Source organism: Falco biarmicus, chromosome 10 (assembly GCF_023638135.1).
Source record: "Falco biarmicus isolate bFalBia1 chromosome 10, bFalBia1.pri, whole genome shotgun sequence".
Lineage (NCBI taxonomy): Eukaryota > Metazoa > Chordata > Aves > Falconiformes > Falconidae > Falco > Falco biarmicus.
In genome coordinates, this window is record NC_079297.1 from 13,278,878 (window position 1) to 13,299,919 (window position 21,042).

The window sequence follows — 21,042 nt, forward strand, 5'->3', positions numbered from 1 at the left end:
AAAAAAAAAAAAGGAATTTAGCGCTTCTGGAGTCTGGAGAGCCTGATGTGAGCTTCTCTGTGGTTAATTCAGACTTGGCTGGGAAGGGAAATTCTCAGCTTTCTTACAAAACAAACTAAAAGCAAAACAAACCACTTTTCCTGGTGAGACTTTCATTCAGTTCTGCAGACTCAGGAAGCTCTCGAGATAAGCCTCCACTCCAAGGATACACTCTGAGCTGGCTGAAGCCTAGACCCAAGCTGGCAATTAGCAAGGGCAGAGCGTGCTTAATGAATTAACACATTTAGGCAGCCTGACTCAGTATGGAAAAATAACCTAAACATTTGAGGTGTTTTCTGCAGCCCAATTGTGCACCTCAGAAAAGGCATCAGTCATAACAAAAAGCATGTCGGCCTCCCAAGAAATCTCCCAAGGAAGTCCTCAAATTTCCTGCTTCTGAGTAGGACTGAGAAATCCTAGGGATTTCTCCCTTTTTTTTTTTTTTTTTTCACTCCTAGTCATCTCAGTGGGAAATTCAGAAGCACTCAAATATCAAGTTTAAAAAAAAAAAGCTTATAAACCTCAAATCAGATTCTGGTCTGTTTAGGTTTGGTTTCTGGTGAAGAGATAAGTAGATTCCTATTCTATCCAAACCAATTTCCTACTAATTATGGACTAATCCCTAGTCTGGTTTTCTCTGAAAACTCAAAACTGAATTTAATTACAAGAGTAGAAGACAGCTATTTTAACTGGAAAACATGGATGCTATTGTGGTTTTATTTTTGGCTTTTGCCTCCCGCAAATGCAAGACTACTCATTTGCCATTTATTCAGGCTGCCTTTAAAAAAGAAACTCCATCCCCGCTGACCTTGCTCAGCACGCTCCAGATGTAACTGATTTTGTGGTTATGTTACAAGCCCCATTGACACTGCTGTAACGAAAATGATTGGTGATGCACAAATCAAGCCAGAAAGGAAAAGCAAGCCAGAAAAGGAAAAATCAAGATATATCCTCATTTCAGAGTAACCACAGGCTTCAAAAAGTTTAAGAAAAAACACTCTGTGCAAGGACAGAGACATTCTGAAACCTGGAGCTCCCAAGGAAAAGCGCTGACATCTCAAACCAGCTTGTGGTGTCGCCAATCTGGCTGGGCTGTCATCCCCCAAAACTGTACAAGACTGTGCTTTTCCTATCTGCAACTTTGTTTTAGACATAGGTACGCATTTCCAGGGGCGGGAGACAAGGGCAGGCCACATGCTCCCTCCCCACGAGGGCCCCGGGGTGCTGCTCATGCTCCCCCAACCACACAGCTTCGAGATGATGGGGCAGATGTGGCTTTTCTCCCCCCAATGTTTATTGCCATTAACACCGTGAGTGTAAAGGTGGCTCCAAAACAGGATTTCCCCTCACACAGTAGGGGAAAGGGAGCAATGTGACAACCAGTTCTGCATCTTTGTCTAAAGATAAGGGCAAGCAACAATGTCAAAGTCAATAACCTCAGAGCAGAACCCATGGAGGAGGAGGACTGCTATTAAAACTTGCTGCTCAGAAATGAGTTATCCATTATTAATATTTTAAATTGCTAAATCCTTTCTAATCATGTTTTAATATGAGCAAAGCTGCATGATTTAAAAGCAAAGCTCAAGCCACTGCCAATCACTCCTGAGCATGTAGCAAAGCCTGCTGCAGGAATACTGATGGACCAGCTGTCCTGCAGGGAGAGATACTTGTGGAGAGGCTTTGCTGGGTCCTCAGGGTCCTCCACTAGCAGCTGTGTGGCCTTCCATGGGACTTCATTGGGACTTTCCTGGGAGCCACAGACACTGCAGGCACAGAGCCAAGCTGGCACACAAGGCTTATGGCTCATAGACCCTCTTCTGTGGATGCAGGACTGGATTTAGGAGCAAGCTCTGCAACGTACCAAGAAACACATCCAAGAACAATGTCCCTTTGCTTTTATTACGGGATTTCTACAGCTCCTGTGGAACTGCAAGATCCTTCTGGCACCTCAGCACGCAGGAAGGATTTGCTCCTGGGGAAAGCCTCTGTTGGGGCATGACCTGAAGCACCACTGCAGCCAGCAACCCCAGCTAAGGACAGTAAAGTCTGGGTTGCTGCTGACTGGGATGAACTTGGTTATGGAGGAATGACAGTCTGTATTTAACACTTGTTTCTGCCAAAGGAAGGTGATGGCAACATGTTCAGCTACACCTTAGTGCCAAGTCAACCCCAAATCTTGCCTGGTTATTATATCTGTATTATTTAATATAGGAATAACATACACAGATTCACGATGACATACTAGGTTTCAAATGCTGTTGGACAGCAGAAAAAACAGCTTATACTCTTCCAAGGGAATTCCCATGGACCGAGGCTCAAACACCACCATTATTCCTGAATGCTTACCATTAGCCATCACCTCCCATGGAAGTCCTCTGCTCCTGTTCAGTGTTGAGGCATTATTAATGAAGGAGGAAAGATGTCAAGGTCAGGCTCAGGAGTGGCAATCCCCCTGCAGTCCCCATCCATGCTGTTTTGCAGCGAGCACCTCAGCACGGGAATGTGCTCCCACAAAGCAAACAAAGGTGGATCTGAACAAACTGCCTCCCCAAAAGGCCACTTTATGGTGCCCTTTGAGCAGTGGTTCCCCATTTAACATTTATGATTACAGATCACACACAGAGTGTCTCTTACAGCCTCCATCGCACTCGGGGTAAATGATTAACACTGATTCCACCTCGCCGCTCGCCTTAGTCCTCCTGCTCGCCCGCAGAGGGAGGGCCAGTGTCTCCAAAGCTATTTCCCTACCCCTCTCGCTAAGACCATATCACTAAAAGCAGCTTAAGCACCCCTCCAGTCGGATGTTACAGCGGGCTCCTGCAGCTAAATGCCCGTCATTTCCATTCATTCCACGAGCCAGAGCTGCTATTCTTTATTACAAGCAAAGAGTGAACAGATGGGAAGAATGATACCGACACCTGAAATAACAGCGACATTAGGGCCCCACTCCACGTCCCGTCTGTGCCCACCTCTCCTTTCCTCCTACATTCAATCTCCCCAGCGGTCCCACAGGAGGGTCAGTCCCATGCCTTGCCCTGGAGCAGGGGAAACAAGAGCATAGGTGAGGCTGGGACAAGGGCTGGAAGTTTCCACCAATGTTTACTTTAAGCCATTTGCTTGGTTTGGAGGAAAAATAATAATAATAATGAGGCACTCTTGTTTTACTCTTTTCTATCCATCCTTTCCCACATGTGTACTCTTATTTGCATTCACCTCCAAGATGAGGGCTCCCAATACCTTCACAGGCATGAAGCAGCTAGTTTTGCACCCAAGGCAAGACAGACTCTTCTACTTGAATGATAACTTTTCCCCACTTTCTCCTGTATCATCAGGAAATGTAAATAGCATGCTGTTAATGAGGTTAAATGTTTATATGGGAGACAGATTCAGTACTGTTACCTTGTGCCAGCTGCAGAGTTGGCCCTGGAGGCAGCTCAGACTCTTTTCAAACACCACAGTAGTCAAGGTCCTCTCTTGGCCACATTTAACACTGCTGTGGAAATGCTTGTTATAAAATCTTGCTTTAAATTCCAATACTAATGCATTTCCTAATGCATTGGTGACAGCCTGCAAGAACAGGAGAAAGGCTGGTAAACGCTAACAGTCCCAGTGGCATTGGAGCGCTATAAAGCTGTTTTTTGCCAAGTCTGACCATAAAGACAGTCCAACGCTGCTCCCCTTCTTCCCTCTTGACCCCCATTGTACCCATGGCATGGTACCTGCAGTGGTACTCTTGGGTAGAAATTTTACTGAAACATGGGATCTGAGGTTTTCAGAGAAGACAACAGGATGGTGATAATCTCCCCTTAACAACGGCCTTTTTGGAATGCACTGCTTCTCACCAAGCTTCCCCTTGAAGAAGAGCTTCTCTGAAATAAAGAGACTTTGCAAAAGGTGTTATTGCTCCTCATTAAGAGTCTTTTGGGTTATTCAATGTAAATTTGATGCCGAATAGGAGACGTCCTTGGAGACGCCACCTCCTACCAATCCCTGGCCACAAAGCTTTCGCCAAGAAGGACCACCTGATGTGATGAAAGGAGCAGTGCTGTTTGTTTTCTTCTTCTGTGCATACAATGGTGAGATTGAACATTCAGCTCTGGTTTAGTTGCTGCACAAGTAAATAGCCTGGACACTGAATTACTGCAGCACATTGACCTGGAAAGCAACACGAGTTGTTTTCCTGGCTGGTACACAACCAACTTGGCAATAAAAAGCACTGGAGAGGAGCATGGAAGCAGTGGGCAAGAATGGGGAAGGAACAGTGAATTTACCTTTCTGCACCACCCAGCACTTCCAGAGCTATCAAAAGCCAGCAACAGAGCCCCTACACCCCACCACTGTACCTGGCTCACAGCCTTGCTTCTACCTTTGCTCCAGGAAAAATCTTAGATCCATACAACACTTCACAGACTTGCCAACCACTAGGAGCAAAAAAGGGAAACCTCCTGCCCCATCCTTTTATATCCATGATGGGCATGTTCCTCAGCTGGCATACATCAGCCTAACGAGTGACTTTGGTGCACAGCTTCACCTGGGGGTTGCATGTTCCCAACACTTGTGCACAGGAAGAGTCAAACCTCTGCGCCAGCTGGGTGGTGGCTGCAGCTCAGGCAGAGCTCGGCCGGCAGCTGAGCTGCCACACAAGTTGTGCTGAAGACTTCCATGTGCAATGCAGCAAAAATGATGGCTCTCCATGCTCCAACAGAAAAGTGACACCCCATTAGGGAGTCTGGGGCTTCAGAGCTCCCAGCTTAAATTAAACCACAACTTTCCATTTTCCATATAGAAATCAAAAAGAAACAAACTTTTTTTGAAAGCAACTGCTTGGGTGAGCAATGATTTTATTGTGTTATTAATACGATCATAAACAAGAACAACATGTGTTTATAGGCTCAAGTGCTTCATTACTCGCTGACTTGGTAAAAATCACTGTGGCATCAGTATAAAGTGCAAAATAGAACAGATCATCGTAGTCATGTTGTAAAATCATCTGGGCAGGTGACCTTTGAACAAAGGCAATTGATAGCTCCAAGGCAGCTGTACAACAACAGTAAAGATAATAGCTGTCCACAAGCCACCAGACCTGTAGGAGAGCAAATACACACCAGCCCTGGAAGGGGAGAGAGCACCAAGGGGACTGAGAAAAGTTTGGGAAAGAGAAGTAAAAGTTGATCATCTGCAGATAAGCCTTGTTTGGGGCTGGGGCAGGGGTGTGAGCCCTGTCACAGAACGTGGCGGTGGTGCCGTTAGCACAGCCCGGGCAGGCTCCGACCACAGGCAGCTCCTGCCCGCTGGCTGGAGCCAGGTAGTGGGGCTCCTGCTGCGTGGGAAGCCCATAACCTCCCGGTCAGCTGGGGGGTCTGATTCTCCCAGACCTGGGTTTTGGGTCCAGTCTCTTCCATTGCTGCCACCCCAACCATTCCAACTCCCGCAAGCGAGCGGGCTGAGCTGGGCTGTGCAGCCAGCACGGGGAGGCTGTGGGGGCCGGACTGAGGATGTGGCATCGGCTAGGCAGACCCAAACTTTCCCGGGGTTTTTGTTCACACCTACTGGGGCAAGTGCTCCTCTTTGCCATGTAATGGGATATACCAAGGGACATGGAGCCCCTAGGGAAGGTCTTCAAAATGGCAGGTCGGGAAGGTGCGTGGATCTCCTTGGATGTGGCTGCTGCAAGGCTGGGACCTGCACAGGGTGAGCTTCCCGGGGGGGCTGGCTCAACTAGGGGTGCAAGGACCAGGAGGAAGGGAAGCCTCCCCCCTCCCGCAGGGCTGTGCAGATGGTGCTGCCTCTCCCGTTAGGGCTGACCAGGAGACAGAAGTCCGTGGGGATGGCTCCTACTTTGAGGATGGAAGAAAAGACTGGAAGACACCCCTGAGAAATGAAAAACCAGTGTGGTGTATGATGCCGTCCAGTGAATGCAGGGAGTGAGCAGGAAGGAAAAATTACACGTCCCGGTTGTTTCACTTCTTGTCCCTCTGCCTCGTTTCGTCAGCCACCAGACCCCAGAGCATCCCGACGCCCAGTCGACAGTTACCAACAGGCAATAAATAAAACCGCTGGAGCCACTGGTGTCAACATCTTGGCATTGTTTGGGTCTTCTTGTTTGCCTTTAAAATAACTCTCCCCTTCGGGGTCATGCAGATGAAAAAGCAAGGACCCCCTGCCATCATCCACAGAAATCATCTTGCCATGACTTGTTTTGTGCTGCCTTTCTTTTTTGCCTGCAAAGCTTGGGGTTTGGGGAGCTGCCCGGGACCGTTACTCACACTACGCCCAGGTCTCCTGCTCCCTCCTGCCCACCCATGTCCTGACACGTTACCTTGGGTGCCTGCAGGTCGCCTGAACCCAGGCCACATCACCCATTTTCCTGATTCCCAGAGGCACATTTTGGGCTGGATTTGGGGACAGTGTCACCCTCCAGCCCAGTGCTGCTAGCTTATCTGCTGCATGGCTGTACCTGGCTCTGCCACGGATGTTGGCAGGCCAAAGAGTGGAAAAACAAACAGTGGAGACGTGGATCTGTGATGAGAGCCTAGCCACGCAAACACGGTGTGCCACTGCCGAGCCCGGCACTGGAGGGATGTCCCTCCATGACAGCCCCTGCCCTGGCACTGGGGCTTGGCATGATGCAAGCAAGGCACGAAAGAAGCTCACAAGAAATACTCCTCCAAAGGCAGTTTTCATCCATGGGCTTTGATAAAAGGGTGGCTGGAGCCCCCTGATGCCCGCACAGGGCTAGACTGAGGGATCAGCTGCTGAACTATGGCAGCACTGGGGGGTACCAGTGCTCCCCAGTGCCTGGAGCATCTCCTTTCCTCCAGCAAGGGTTGCATGATGGAAAGCATCATCTTCCAGCTCAGCAGAGTTGTGACTTGATGTCAGATTCACTCTCCCTGATCATCTTTAGCCTGTTGTTTATAATAAAAATCAAGCTATCCATCTTTTCTGACAAGAGGAAGAGTTGCTCCAGGAAGCCCTGGACAGGTCAACTTCTATATTAAGGAACTATTACTTGACAGCTTCCTGGCCATAAATAGCCGTCCAGCCAGGCTGGGGATTTTATTTAGAAATAACAAATAAAGCAGACCATAGAAGCAACTTCATGACCTTGCTCCCCCTTCATTTCCCACCCACCTCCCCTCAGTATGGTCTTCTCCTCACCCCCAGGCTCCCCACCAGCTTCAGGGCCTCCTCGCATCCCCCCATTAGAGTGTATCGCCCCATCACCCACCTCCCCGCAGCAGCTCTGAGAAGCTGTAGAAACACACTGTTGCTGGCCTTTGGAAGAGTGATGTGGGTTTTGCATCACTGATGGTCTTCTGCTACAGCTCAGCTCCAATAAATCTTTTTCTACTTGGCTTTCATTAAAATAATTAAAAAGGAATCTCTGCCCTGCATGGCTGCAAGCTGGAAATCCTCCATCCAAAACATCCCTCAAACTGGATGCAAACAAATATACCTCCAAAACATCCTTTATTTTTCAGTCTCTCAAACCTTTCTGTTAACTTCTGGAGGACTAACTTCTGATTTTCTAATGCTTAGAGTTGGCAATATCAAAAACAATCAGGAAATACAAAAGAAAAACAACATTTCAATATTCTTTTATTATTGGGAGGTTTTGACCATTTTTGTCATGTGGTTTGCCTAAAATAATAATAAAAAAATCTTTGTTTGGAGCTGGAAAGGGAAGAGCAGCGTGTTTATTTCATGTATGACTCATCAGCTCAGTGTTGATACGCTAAACGCTTCAGAAGCTAACACTCTAAAGAGATGATAATTTTTAATATAAAACAGTAAATGTTTAAAACAACCGTTGCACTTTTTTTTTCCTCTTTTTTTCCTGTTGTGGCAAATAAAACATAAGGGAGGCCACAGTTTACATTTTAATAAAATTAAGTTATCTGGTGCCATGTTATTACAGTCTTTATTGGAAAGTGGAATAAATTGCACACAGAGGAGTCATAGGAGGGAGAAATCACTGCGAATAAACATAGATTCTGGGATGCATTTATTTGCTGGTTTCATCTCAAAGGAGGAAGGCTTTCCCCAGAAAAACAGAGGTGGCCCCAGGACTCCAGCCTCGGGGAGGCAACCCTGGGTCACTCTGGTCAAGGATGAGCTTTCTGGGGAGCTGCTGCCACAGTGGGACCATCCTGGCCCCGTCCAGCCAGCATTGTCCACACGCATCCTCCAAAAGAAACCTGTCCTGCGGCCATGGCTCGACACCCCACAGTCCCAAAGCACCGGGGCAGCCCGTCCTCCTGCCCGCTGGCCATTTGCAGGACCAGATGAAAACGTTGGTCCCGAGGCTTTTGGCTGGAGGTTGGGGGCTCTAGGCGAGTGCCAGGGCACACCAGGAGTCCTGCCGGAGCGGCACGCTCAGCCCAGGCTGTGGGGCCATGGTGCTGGGGGAGAAGGTGTAGTCCTCGGGCTCGAACTTGAATTCGCTGTGGCCGCCAGCCAGTGCCTCGTCCGACTGGCTCTGCGCCTGCCCCAGGGAGGGAAGCACAAAGTCATTAGAAAGTCTGTTATGAGCCAATTGGTCACGCTCCTCCTTGTTGTGACATGGTGGTAGGACTAGGATGGGTTATGAACAGGGTGGGTTACCCCTGATGCTACTGCTGGCCTTCGGAGGAGCCGGAGAGGGCAGGAAGGGTGCTCCACCCCCAGCAAGCACAAGGACCAAGCGGGGAGCAGGCATCCTGGGGCCCAGCTGCATTTATTTATTGACTAAATACATCCAGTTTGGAGATCCCTAGCTATGTGCATATTTTTTAAGAGCACAGCACAAATCAGATTTATTGGTTTCAGAAAAAAAAAACCAAAACCAAAAACCCCAACCCTATCCCATACAGCGCAGCTGGCATCACGCCAGGCGCTCGGGTGCTGGAGCTGAGCTTCTCCTCCATGCACACATGTCCAGCTCAGGGAGGGCTTAGACCCAGCATAAAGATAGTGCTGGGTCACAAAATTTTGATGCGTGAGTTGATTTAAAGCCATTTTTTCCTCTGCCAAGACAAAAGAGAAACCCGCCCCAAAGAAACCCTTGGGGCAGAAGCACAGCCTTGCAGTCTGGGGTCTCTGACAGCATTACAGCTCTGTGAGCACTGAGCACCTCAGGGCTATAAAGCGCAGATAATGTATGCCCAGGGACCATTTTCTTGGGAGCTACAGAGGCTTCCACCCTGGGCTGACCCTGCCAACTCGATAGGGTTGTAACTCCTAAGATTTCATGGCAGGAGATGGGAATTAAACTCAGCTCTGTGCCAAAGTTTGTTTGTCACTGGTCGCCTCCGCAGCAGCAGGGCTTGGACCTCCCAGTTCCACGCTGCAAGACAGAAGAGCCAACGGGGAGCCAACGCGCTGGCCGCCTTCCTGCTCTGCAACATCTTGGCTCACGCTCCCTGCTTTCCTCAGTCTGAGGCAGTCCATCAGACTGGTGGCCCCCAATGCAATCAGCTAATTGCTTAGCCTCATCAAAGCCCCCCGGGTCAGTGACTACCGAGGCATGTGGAGCATCCACCCTGCAGGCAATGGCTGCGAGCCTCTGTGCCTTACCTGGGACACCGACACAATGGTTTGTCCAGGATACTGCGAGGTCGCGCTGGGCTCTGACTTTAAAGTGACCGTGCTGTCTGAGTTCGTAATGGAAGAAGGGGAGTTAGTGGCCGAAGTCGTAGACCCTGGAAGACAATCAGTACAGGATGGTGAAGCAACATAGGTGCAAATCTGCTCTTGAGGAAATGTCTATTTTAATAGCTACTGTCACATCTCATGGCATAACTCTACTGTTCTCTTTCTCCACCGCATCACTGTCAGGGTAAGGCTTTGTATTTGGCTGCCAAGTTGATGATGGAGAAGGAGCAGCACTGTCTCACAGCCTGGCAGTGCTGGTCCTGGTACAGACCAGATGGGCTGATGTTGAATGCATCATGATACCTTCCCCATGACTCTTTAAAACACCACTCCCCCCACAACTCTTTAAAACACCACTCCCAGACCTTTTTTTTTCCCATTACTCAATTTAGCTCAGATCTGCTTGAACATGAGCACTGCTGAGCTGGAGCCTGGTGCCCACAGCACAGAGGAACCTCACAGGAATATGGCAGCAGTGAGACTTCCCACCCAGCATCCTCCTTCCACATGAGGTCTATGCATAAATACAGGCCCCACATCTAAAGCAATCATCAGGGGAAAAACCCACAGTATTATTTTCTGATCATCGTAATTTCTTGCCGAAGACATGTTGACGTGAATTGTGCTCCAGGCCCCTGTGATGGATCATAGCAGCACTGTACCTGTTGAGGTTTTGCCTTTGGTAATGTTTTTAGGCTTCCTTTTCCTCGTCTGGATGCTTTCCTTTTTCATGGCCAGAGGTCGTGGTACCTTGACATTCATAAGGTTTGGAATTATTAATATGGTACTTTACTTAGCTCCTTCCTACACGTGTTACTCTCCCATTTTACATGCTGTAGCTCATGCAAAGCACCTGAAGTCCTTGTCCTTCACTAAGTGCTATTTTTCTCTGCAACAGGCCTTGGCTGGAAGATGTATAAGGCTAACAGCTAAGGCTTTCCCACAAATTTTGTTTTTTCCTTTATTTCCTATTTTCCTTTTCCTGATTTATTAGTGACCTTTATGACAGGGCCCTACTAAATTACACTGACAGACTGAGATCCTACATGGCTCAGAGGGAACGGTCACGGGATGAAGAGACTTTAATAACCTTTATGGCAGAAGTTTGAAGAGGCCTATAAGGAGGGATGAAGTCTCCTCTTTGACTGATGGACACGTTATGAACAGTTCTCATCCTCTGTGGATAAATGTTATCAGCCAGCCTCCGTGTGGACTCCTTCACACGTTCTTAATTACCACATCAAGAAGAAACATGCTCCTCCTTATTTCTATTCTGGGTTTGGGGAGCTCCTGGAGCCTGGGTTAGCTTTCTGTTTTTATAGAATCATAGTACAGTTTGGGTTGGAAGGGACCTTAAAGACCACCTAGTTCCAATGCCTCTGCCCCGGGCAGGGACCCCTCCCACCAGCCCAGGTTGCCCCCAGCCCCGTCCAGCCCGGCCCTGAACCCTGCCAGGGACAGGGCACCCCCAGCTGCTCTGGGCAGCCTGTGCCAGCGCCTCGCCGCCCTCACAGGGAAGAATTTCTTCCTTATTATTATTCTTTGGGGAGTAATTTGGCAAACAACCTAATGAAGAGCCACCCAATGCCAGAAATCTCTCCTCCAGGTACCTCCTGACAGTGTTCCAGTACCCCCTCAGCCTTATACTGGAGAACCTCAGCAGACTGAGCTTTTAACTGTTTGAGGAGACAGGACTGGGTTATGGCTCTTCAGGGTCCAGTCTAAAGGTTGGTCCCTCTAGACCTGATATCCTGGACCTGCTGGGAGGTGATCCCAGTGCCCCAAGGGTCCCTCCCGGTGCAGACGTGGTCCTCACCCCGTGGAGCTTCATGTACAAGCCGCAGGCATTGCAGACAGGCTCTCCTTCGGCGTTCCTTCTCCAGAGGGTGGTGTTGGTTGTGTGGCAGTTAGTGCAACATAGGCCAGCACGTCTAGATGAAGACTTAAAAACAAGCAAACACACACATGAATGCACACATAGGAATGATGAATTGGGAAGTTTCCTTTCATATAAAAATAAAATCTCCAATTACACCGATTTCCTGGAATATATGAAACACACATGATAGCCAAATTCAGATCAAAGAAATTACATTCAAATGAGATCACTCTAATTTGCAAGTGCTTTTTTTTTTTTTTTTTTATTGAGCTATTGAGCTTGATAAACCTGGCAAATATCCTTGCAACTCGTTTCACAAACTTCCAACAAATCTGCTGGAAGTGATCAGGACTCAGAGCACAGAGAACTTTCCTCCAGGAGATCTGCTCAGATGGAGAAAGAGATGGAAAATGCCATCCAGGCTTTAAGCACACGAACAAAACTCCCCATGCTTTAAGTGAACTCTTCTGTTTTTCTGCACTCAGAACTACCACTAAAGTTAGCTACATCCCAATTAATCTCTGGTTTAAGACAACCGGAATCAACTGGCTGAACTGAGCAGAACCAAACTGAACTGGCCATGATGGGATCAGGGAGGTTATTCTTTGCATGTCTCACAGATAATCTGTTCTCTTACAGGCTGCAGAAACACCATGCAAACATTAATTAATGACATATTTTGTGAGTGCAGTGATTGCTGGCTCTGAAATGTTAATAATTCCAAGTGGAGAAGGAAAATATTCTGGCAGAAGTAGCACACTCATTTCTGACAATTGTACTCCAAGCCACTGGAAAATTCACAAGTCTCTATATAACAGACTTGTCAAGTCAATAAGCATTTCATTTGAAAGACTCTTAACACTAGGTATTGAAACTATTTTAATAAAAGACTTCACTGAGTACAAGATACCAGTAACATAATATCACAGGCTTTCCGTGTTCAGGTGTTTGAATATGTTCTTCAACCTTGAGAAAAATCATGTTGATTCCTCTCAAAGGCAGACGATAGGTGATGCAGGCAATAAAGAACTCCCTGTTTGTTTATTCTTCCATTATTGCTTGATATCATGACTGAGCAATATAATGAATGAGGTGGGGAGAGTAGGAATAAAAATGAAATGTTTTTACAAGCTTAGCATTCAAATAAAGATCAGCTTTGAGTTTCAAGAGACACAAGTGACATGCCCAAGCTTTGATTCACTCGTTGCTCAGCAAAGGGGTCTCAGCAGCTATTTGCAAATAATGGTATTGCTTTGGAAATTATTTAGCTTTCAAGAAATAGCCAAGCAAAAATAATAATAATACACCGAGGTGTGAGCTGACAAGCCTGGCACAGAGGAGGGGACAAGCAATCCTTGTCCCTAATATGGGACATGGTGTCAGAGCAAGATGCTGGAGCAGCTACAGAGCTTCCTTAAAGCCCTTCGGCCGCTGGGGCTGTGCCGCTCACCCCTGCAGCCAGGAGGGACCTCAGCCCCAATGGGAATGGGAGAGGAGGGAGGTGCCTGGGCTCTGAGGTCCAGAGGGGAATTTGGAGGCACTCAGCCCTGGGGTCACTGTGCCCAGCGTGGGCCGGTGAGATCTGTCATCACCTGTGGATGGAGGAAGGGCAACGCAAAGCCCTTTGGAAAGCCCCAAGATTTCTGGGCCATCACAGGTCCCTGGGAGGGAGGGACATACTGTTCCTATTTCACACAACACTTTGCTCACAGCCTGCAGACAAGGTGGCAATGAGACCTGTGGCTCTGGTGGCCCAAGGGCAATGCCAGCCCTGCCAGGGCTCTGCCCACCCTGCCAGTACTGCGGCGCAATCTGCTCAAGGGCTTTCTGCTGGGGCAGTGGCATGTGCCTTTTGCATCTCCCGCACATCACTCTGCAGGCTGCCTCCTCACTGCATGGCTGGGAAGAGCAGAAACCATTGCCCATGACCAAATACTACAATTTCAACTCCAGAAAGCCCACGAGAACCAGGCCCTGCAACACAATCGGTCAGCTTAGCAAGAAAGAGACAGTCAAGGCTACTGTTACCCACTGAAGGACGAGGGTACAATACATTATTGCTGGTTTCCCAGCAGTTCCCTTAAAAGAAAATGCATTTCTGCCTGCCTCCACCCGGCTGCCTTTGTACCATTCTGACCTTGTCTAGGAAGTTGTTGACTTCAACATTGTGCTCCAGTGTTTATTTATACAATTGCAGTGCAGCATACACTCAAACAAAAACTCTTCATGGACCAGGCTTGACAGCCAAACGCTGCCGATAAGCTCAAGGAATAGTGAGCTGGTGCACATCGAATCAACCGTGTGTGAGCGCTGCTTGGAGAGCCTGAAAAATTCAGAGCCAGCAGAGCAGGTCCTTCCAAGGGAGCCCAAAGCCATCACAGACTTTGCTTCACCTCCTTTTTGAAGGGGCAAATGAAATCACAGGTTTTCACAGAAAAAAAGTAGCCCCTGAACCCCCAGATTTAATCAATGCTTCTCTGTCCTCCTTTCCAGCAGGATGGAGGGGACTTGATGTTGATTGGAAAGAGGTTGCAGCAAAGCATGCTGAGATACCTGAGCTCAGCTCCTGAAAGTGGACAGATCCGAGGCTCAGAGCACCGGCAGCATCATCCTCTGAGATCTGCCTTTGTTACCATGGCTCGGGGCAAATCTGCACCTTGGAGGATGAGGGAGCAGCAGGAACTGATGGCCAGGAGAAAGCAGAGGCAGACTCCATGAACACTGCACAGCTCTAGGGTCCTATTAGATTGTCCCAGAGCTGTGACTGGACGCATCCCCACCTTCCCTTACAGTGTCACCAAACTCACTCTGCATTGCAAACTGTAAAAAAGGACAGGCTGAAAATAAAACCCTGAGCCAAGCCAAAAAAACTCAACTGCAGGTTAGTCCTTCAACTCTGGGTGCTGTGGGAGCTGCTGAGCACAGGATGGCTGCTGCACCTGCCCCCCGTGGTGCACCATGCAGCGCAGCTCTGCTCCTGACACGAGGCATTGCATGCGCAAGGATGGAGCCATCCACCTCCACCACCTGCTTCTGCACGGTAAAAGTGATTTGGCTTGTAGGACTGGGTCTAAGGCATCATCTTGTGAAATGCGTCAAGAAAGTTTGGCTAGAAAAGATACTGCTTAAAGTAAAGTGCTGCTTCTACCCTCCCCTAAGATAAATTCTTTCTGCCAAAAGCCACAGCGCTTTGAATCCAGACACAAGCTGTAGCAAAACGGCTGTCCCTGCTGCATAGAGGATGTTGCGCTTATTTCAAAAATAGAAACAAAAAATGAACTGGAAACTACACTAGTGTTGCTCACCCTCTCCCTGACACAAGCAGGCTGAGCACTACGGAGCTGCAGGACGACATTCCCGCAGCGTGATCTGGGCCACGTTGCATTCTCCAGAGCTTTCAGTGGGACTTTGCTTTGTGAAAACAGAAGCCAGAATAACTCCTGGTGCAGCACCTACTTGCAGAACAAAGGTCGTCACGTAAAGGACAAAAGCAACCATTTCCCCTTCCCCGGTCTGTATTTCACTGCATTGTGAAACAGCCAACTTCATCGTTCCTAGAGCAACGGTGTGTGACCGTGTCCACTGCTCTGCTCCCACCCAGCCCATGCAGGTGAGGTTACAATCAGGGAAGACCTCCCCTGCCATGGAAATCATTTGGGGGAAGAAACACCCCAAGCCACAGGGGTGCAGGTCGCTCCCTCAGTGATGGATCCGCAGAGCATGCCTGGCACCCTCTTATCCATCATCAGCAGATCCCCCTTCTTCCGATGGGGCAGAACTTGTTGCAACATGACATTTCAAACCCTTGGGAAAATCCAAGATTTTGAAATGTTTCATTCCAAAGTCAGGATGGCAAGTCAAAATTGCTGCCCCTTTTCTAATCCATGAACAAAATCTCCTCAAGTACTCCAACTTTACTGAAACATCCTCCCTAGATAAGAATCAGCCCTTTCATTTGGGCTTTATCTTTATTGTATTGATTGTTAAAATAATAATAAAAAAGGTTGGAAGTGCTTTGATAATTCCATGCAAGATTAACTTATGCCTGGGAAACAGGCTTAATTCTGCAAACCGGCACTCTCCACCAGAAAACTTTGTGGAACGGTTTGCTGGAAAATGCCTCACGGGTGCTGCGCACGGGGCTCTGCCGGCAGCAGCAGAGGAGCAGAGCTCGGGGTCCCTGAGCGCTGCCTGCACCGTGCAGAAAGGGTGCAGGCAACGCAAGGCTGCCCCCCTTCCCACATGCTGAAACATAATACTGAATAGCAGTGAGACCTCTCCAATTCCTCTGGGTAAAAGCAGTTCAAAAAAACCCCTGAAAATCCATCCCGTGCCACATTTTGATGCCAGTCCAAAATGTGGAGTTTGGATTTAAACTGGTTTACACCTCTCTCTCTATGCACGGGTCGTATTTGCTGCGAAGAAATCAGCAGCGTAAGTCTGAGATTTGCAGCGCAGCCGCGATCAGAGCCTGCTACCGGGGTGCAGATTTGATGTCATTACATTAAAAGAGACCAGGGAGGTTTCAGTGAGAGAGGCAAATCCTGTCAGATAATGCTGAATGTTTCACAGCAATGCCTCAATTTTGATGTGATGAACAAAACAGCATGATTTTCCACAGAGCTGCTGCTCATTTCATGTTGCAAATCCAGAGTCACATTTCTGGAATTGGGAATAGAATGAAACATCTTGCTCAATCCCAACTTTTTTTTTTTTTTTTTATGCTTTTCTTACACAGAAACTTGTCACTGTTGGGTTATTGCTAATGATTTGTTTTGCAATGCAAGAAAAAACTGCAGGAATACACCCGGAGTGAAAGCAAAAGGAGCTCCCAGCTGTTCCCCAGCACGGCTCTGACAAACATCCTGTTTGTAACGACGGCTTCTGATGACAGGCTCTGAAACCCAAACTGTTACCACCAAATTTAAACATCCCAAAGTGACTCTACAAAAAAAAAAAAAAAAAAAAAGGAGGTGCCTTTCCTCTCTCACGATGGGATCCCAATTGAAGGAAGCCCAATATCACATTGAGGAGGGATAATTAATGCTTTGACCTGCAGAGGAACCACGAACTACCAAACCCCAAATTTCCTCCTCAGGCGGGTGAAGGCAGTGGGGGAACTGGGCCCCATCCCGCTCCCATTGCAAGTGGTTGTAGACCTGCCCGGACCAGCTCGGGTTCAGCTCTGTCTCCTGTTCAACCACCCTGCCTAGACTGTGTGTCTGTATGAAGAACTATGAAATAAATAATAATAATAATAGTAGTAGTAGTAGAATAAAAAGCAATGCACCCACTGTGGGAACGGAGCTGGGAGAAGCCCACAGAGCCCAGGCTGGTCGGCCCCTGCCCAGTGGCAGTGCAGCCCCTCCGTGCAGCCCCGGGACCCCTCCGGTCCCTGCTGCCCTGGCTCGGTGCTGCCCACCCGCTGTGCCGGGGCAGCAATCCCTCCGGCTTTACTCCACTCCTCCTGACCGGAGCCAGCTCTGCACCGCAACAAGGGGCTCTTGCCAGTGCTGATGACATTTTTTTTAGCGGATGGCTGAGGGTCAGACAGACCCAAACACAAGTACGGAGACCACAACAGCGCAGGCACTGCGACAACGCCCCCCCTCCTGCCCTCCAGCCACCCCCCAGGTGGAGCAGGGGGTCCCTGCGGGGTTTCCCTCTCTTACCAGCCTCTTCTGCGGCTTGAGCGGCCGGTTGATGCCGTTCATTTTGTGGTAGAGGCCGCAGGCGTTGCACAGGTAGTGCCCGGTGCCATCCTTCCTCCAGAGCGGTGTGGACATGGCCCCACAGTTCACGCACTCCCGGCCATCCCCAGGGAACTCCTCCAGGTACTCTGGGAAAGACACCCAAGACAGGCGGGTCAGGAGCCCCACTGCGAGGGACCACCCCTGCCCGGGGGGAGCTGACCTCCACCCTACAAAGGGTGGACAAACCCCTTTATTCCCTCCACACCTTAATTTTGCTCAAAGACAGCACATTCCCCCATCCCTTCCCCAAAAGACCCCAAAGGGCTGAGTGTGGCTGGGGTCTCCCTGGGATGGGAATACGCAGGGAGCCCATCAGTGGTGTTATCCCTGCACCCGGGCTGCAAAAACAAATGGGGGTGGGGGTGTAAAATAGGGCGATTTTCCTGTTTTCCATCAAGGCGCTTTGGCCGCCGGGGCCGGCCCGGCCGGGGCTGCCGGTGGAGCGATGCCGGGAGCGGCTCCGCTCGCCCGCACCGCCGGGCGGGGAGCCGCGGTCGCCCTGGCAGAGCATCATTGGCAGCCTGCGGCCCCCAGCTCCTGCTAGCGAGGCTTTTCCCTCACTTTTCTCCCCCCTCTTCCCCCGAAAGCCCCGGGAAGAAGCCGCCCGCTCCGAGCACCTCCCCGGTCCGCCTCTGCCCCGAGCGCGGCGCCGCGGCGAACGGGCATCCCGGAGCAAAACCTCGATTGAGAGGCGCTCTCTTTCCTCCTGCCGCTTTTCTCTTTCTATTTCAAATAATTTCCTCCCCCTGGAATGTTATTTTCTTCCGAAGAAAAATACGTTATTTTTTTTTCATCTTCGATCGTATTAATTAATAATCATCCAACGGAAAGAAAAAGGCAAAAGAACAAAAATTAAAAAGGGGAAAACGGAAAACAAAAATTAAATGTAATAAGCAAAAAAAAAAAAAAGCTGCAATAATTCATTAAATGAAAAAAAGAACAGTTTACACTACTTAAGAGCGGTTTACACTATTCAAGAGTAAAAATAAACGGCACGGAGGACGGCGGCCACTATTCTGGCTCCCAAACCACCAAATTCAGCGCGGAGAAGAGATTTCTGCGCCACCACCTTCCCTCCGGAGGACCGGGGCGATCCCTTCCCACACAACGCAACGGATTTTCCCAGACAAAGAAAATCCTGGAAAGAAACCGCTCCCGAGCACCTCCGGCGGGGGCGGCGAGGCAGCCCGGTGGGGAGGGGGCTGCTTCCCGGCTTTAACTTTGTTCTTGGGCTAAAGATAAGATAATTCGCTTCACCGCAGTAGAGATGATAACGCGGCTGAGATCTTGAAGTGGTTTTTAAAGGACTTTGCAAACCACCGCCGGAGGAGGACGGCGAAGCACCCCCGGGGTTATAAACCCTGCGCACGGACAGCGCTTTTAAATCAAGCCCCGAACTTTTATTTGCTCGGGGCTCGGTTTAAAAGGACCCTCCGGTGTGGATGCAAACGAAGTGAGGTTTATTGTTCAACGCCTGAGCGCGTCCCAGTGCCTCCCCAAAGGCCGCAGAGCGATGCAGCTGCGGACCTGTTTGGGCCAAGGCGAATTAGGAGACCGAGAGTCTGTTCAAATATAAACTAATTTACCACAATAAATTACTTAAAAGGGAGGGAGCTATAAATCTGCCCCGCTAATTTAAACACAAGGGTAAGTATTGAAGCACAGGCACAAAGTCGATATTGTGGGAAGGAGATACCGGAGGGGGGTGGGGGGGAGGCGTTGAACGGCCTCTGCTCCTCTGTCCGCCGGGGGAATTGCTCTCCTTTGAAACGTGGTCTTTGCCCTGCGTGACACACACACCCACGCACCCCACCTCTGCCCCGGGTCAGCCAGGCACCCCCCGTGCCCTGACCAGCTCTCCATCCCTGGATAAAATCACCCCCTGCTTCCCCGTCAGGGCTGCCCCCCCAGGGCCGGGCCACCAACACGCCTGGGGCGTGGGACGGCTCCGACCCGGCGCCCCGAGGTGACGGTGAGGGGCGACGGCGACCTACCGAAGGTGGACCTGCGGCCGGGCAAAGCCGCCTGCCTCGTCTGCAGGCTGTGCAGCACGCTGCTCTCAAAGTGTCCGGCCGTCCAGGAAGGCGGTATCTCGGGGGTCACGTAGGCGGGGTAGGGGCTGGAGTAGGACCCATTAACGGAGCGCACCAAGGCGTTGCCGTACTGCTCCCGGCCCCCGCCGCCCAGCAGCAGGGACCCCTGGTAGGCACCGTCGCGGCCCGGGGGGCTGCTGCCTGGGGGGCTGTGTGAGTAGGAGAAGCCCGACGGCGGGTGGGGGCTGCCGGCGTTGAAAGCGGCGGCCTCGCTGCTGCTCTGCCCCCAGCCCGGGGGGTTAGTGAGGTGGCTTTGGTGCGGCTCGCAGCCTTGCAGGTAGGGCAGCGTCTGGAGGACGGAGGGTACCCGGGTGGTGGGCACGTAGACGGGTGAGCCGGCCGACGAGTGGAGGAAGTTGCTGGAGTCGTGGGAATAAGCCGACTGGCCATGGTTGGGGGCGAGGGCCAGACCCTGATACATGTTCCGTCCTCGGCGGCGGCGATGGCTGCTCAGGGCCCGGCCGGCTGCGCCCCGACGGTGCCGCGGGGCTCACTCAGAGGAACCTGGGGGGAGAGCCGAGAGCTGAGACCCCGGCCGACCCCGGGAGACCCCGGCCCGGGCTCCTGCGCACCCATCGGCGCTTCCCGCGGCGCAAGCGCCTCTTCCCTGCCTCAAGCAGGGGCTGTAATTTGTGATTATATTTTTTTTTCCCCCTTTAAGCTTTCCTCTGGTCAGCTCGTCCCGCCGGGGAAACCCGCGGCGCCGGGCAAAGCGAGCAGCCCCGCCACGGCGAGGAATACCCTCGGTGAAGGGGCAGCGCCCCCGGCCCCCTCCCGCCGCCCCGCCGGGGCACTTCCAAGGGCCCGGAAATTTTTTTTTAATTTTCTTTCTTTCCTTTTTTTTTTTTTCTCCTTTCTTCCTCAAAAGTGTTTCCTTTCCCGTCTTTTCCCGAGCCCCGGGCCTGCAGCGCGCCGCAGGGCCTGGCTGGCGGGGAGGCGGCCGGCGGCGGCAGGGCCCCCTCGAGCGCCCGGGCCGAGCGGGAGCGGGGTCCCAGCGGGCCTGGGCAGCGGCCCCCGACCCGGAGCAGCCCCGGTGTCCCATCTTCACCAGAGCTGCCGCTTTCATGTGAAAAAGCGGAATGCCCCTCAGGCAGGCCTCTCCGGAGGGCTCAAGCCGCGGGGCACCGAAGGAGCATCCCGCATCCCGCCCCCGGCCCCCCCCCCCGGCCGCTCCCGCACAGGTACTCACATGGCAGCGGGCCGGGAGCGGAGCCGGGCATGGCCAGGTGGGCATGAAGCTGCTCTCGGACCATCCAGGGAAATCCCAGGAAAGTAAGATAATAATAACAATAATGATGATAAAAATAGAATAAAGTTTACGGGGGAGGGAGGAGAAAAACCAAAACAAGCAGGAGACCCCGGCAGAGAGGGGCTGCCCTCCCCCGGTCCCTCCCCTCCCGCCGCCGCCGTCTCCCGTGGGTGCGTCCCTGGCTGCGCCCTGCGGGGAAGTGGCGGCGGCGGCGGCGGCGGCGGCTCTTTACGGCGGGCCCCGGTGCGGCCCGGCCCACGTGACGGCCGGCGGGGTAGCCCCGGTCCCGGCCAGGATTGGGCGCCTCCCGGCAGGGGGGGGACGGGATAAGTCCCGCCGGCTCCGCTCCCGGCGGGGGGGACGCACCCGCCGGCAGGCCCCTGGCGCGGGGCC

The 21,042-nt window shown here is 51.0% G+C and overlaps 1 protein-coding gene across 1 annotated transcript; it reads right to left on the reverse strand.

The window, feature by feature from the left end:
- Positions 1–7,624: 7,624 nt before the first annotated feature.
- On the reverse strand, positions 7,625–20,778 carry GATA5 (GATA binding protein 5). The gene is made up of 7 exons (XM_056354701.1): positions 20,590–20,778; positions 19,302–19,904; positions 17,227–17,393; positions 11,492–11,617; positions 10,338–10,425; positions 9,598–9,722; positions 7,625–8,527 (listed from the first exon to the last, which is right to left on the reverse strand). The coding sequence occupies exons 2-7, from the start codon at positions 19,819–19,821 to the stop codon at positions 8,372–8,374; spliced, it is 1,182 nt and encodes a 393-aa protein (XP_056210676.1). The 5' UTR covers positions 19,822–19,904; positions 20,590–20,778; the 3' UTR covers positions 7,625–8,371.
- Positions 20,779–21,042: the final 264 nt, after the last annotated feature.

Excerpts from the sequence above, each read along its gene's own strand:
- GATA5 (XM_056354701.1), bottom strand. The coding sequence starts at position 19,821 with ATGTATCAGGGTCTGGCCCTCGCCCCCAACCATGGCCAGTCGGCTTAT. Across the intron at positions 11,618-17,226 it reads TCAAGCCGCAGAAGAGGCTG|TCTTCATCTAGACGTGCTGG; the intron begins GTAAGAGAGGGA and ends CTTGTTTTTAAG. Across the intron at positions 8,528-9,597 it reads CCATTGTGTCGGTGTCCCAG|GCGCAGAGCCAGTCGGACGA; the intron begins GTAAGGCACAGA and ends TCCCTGGGGCAG.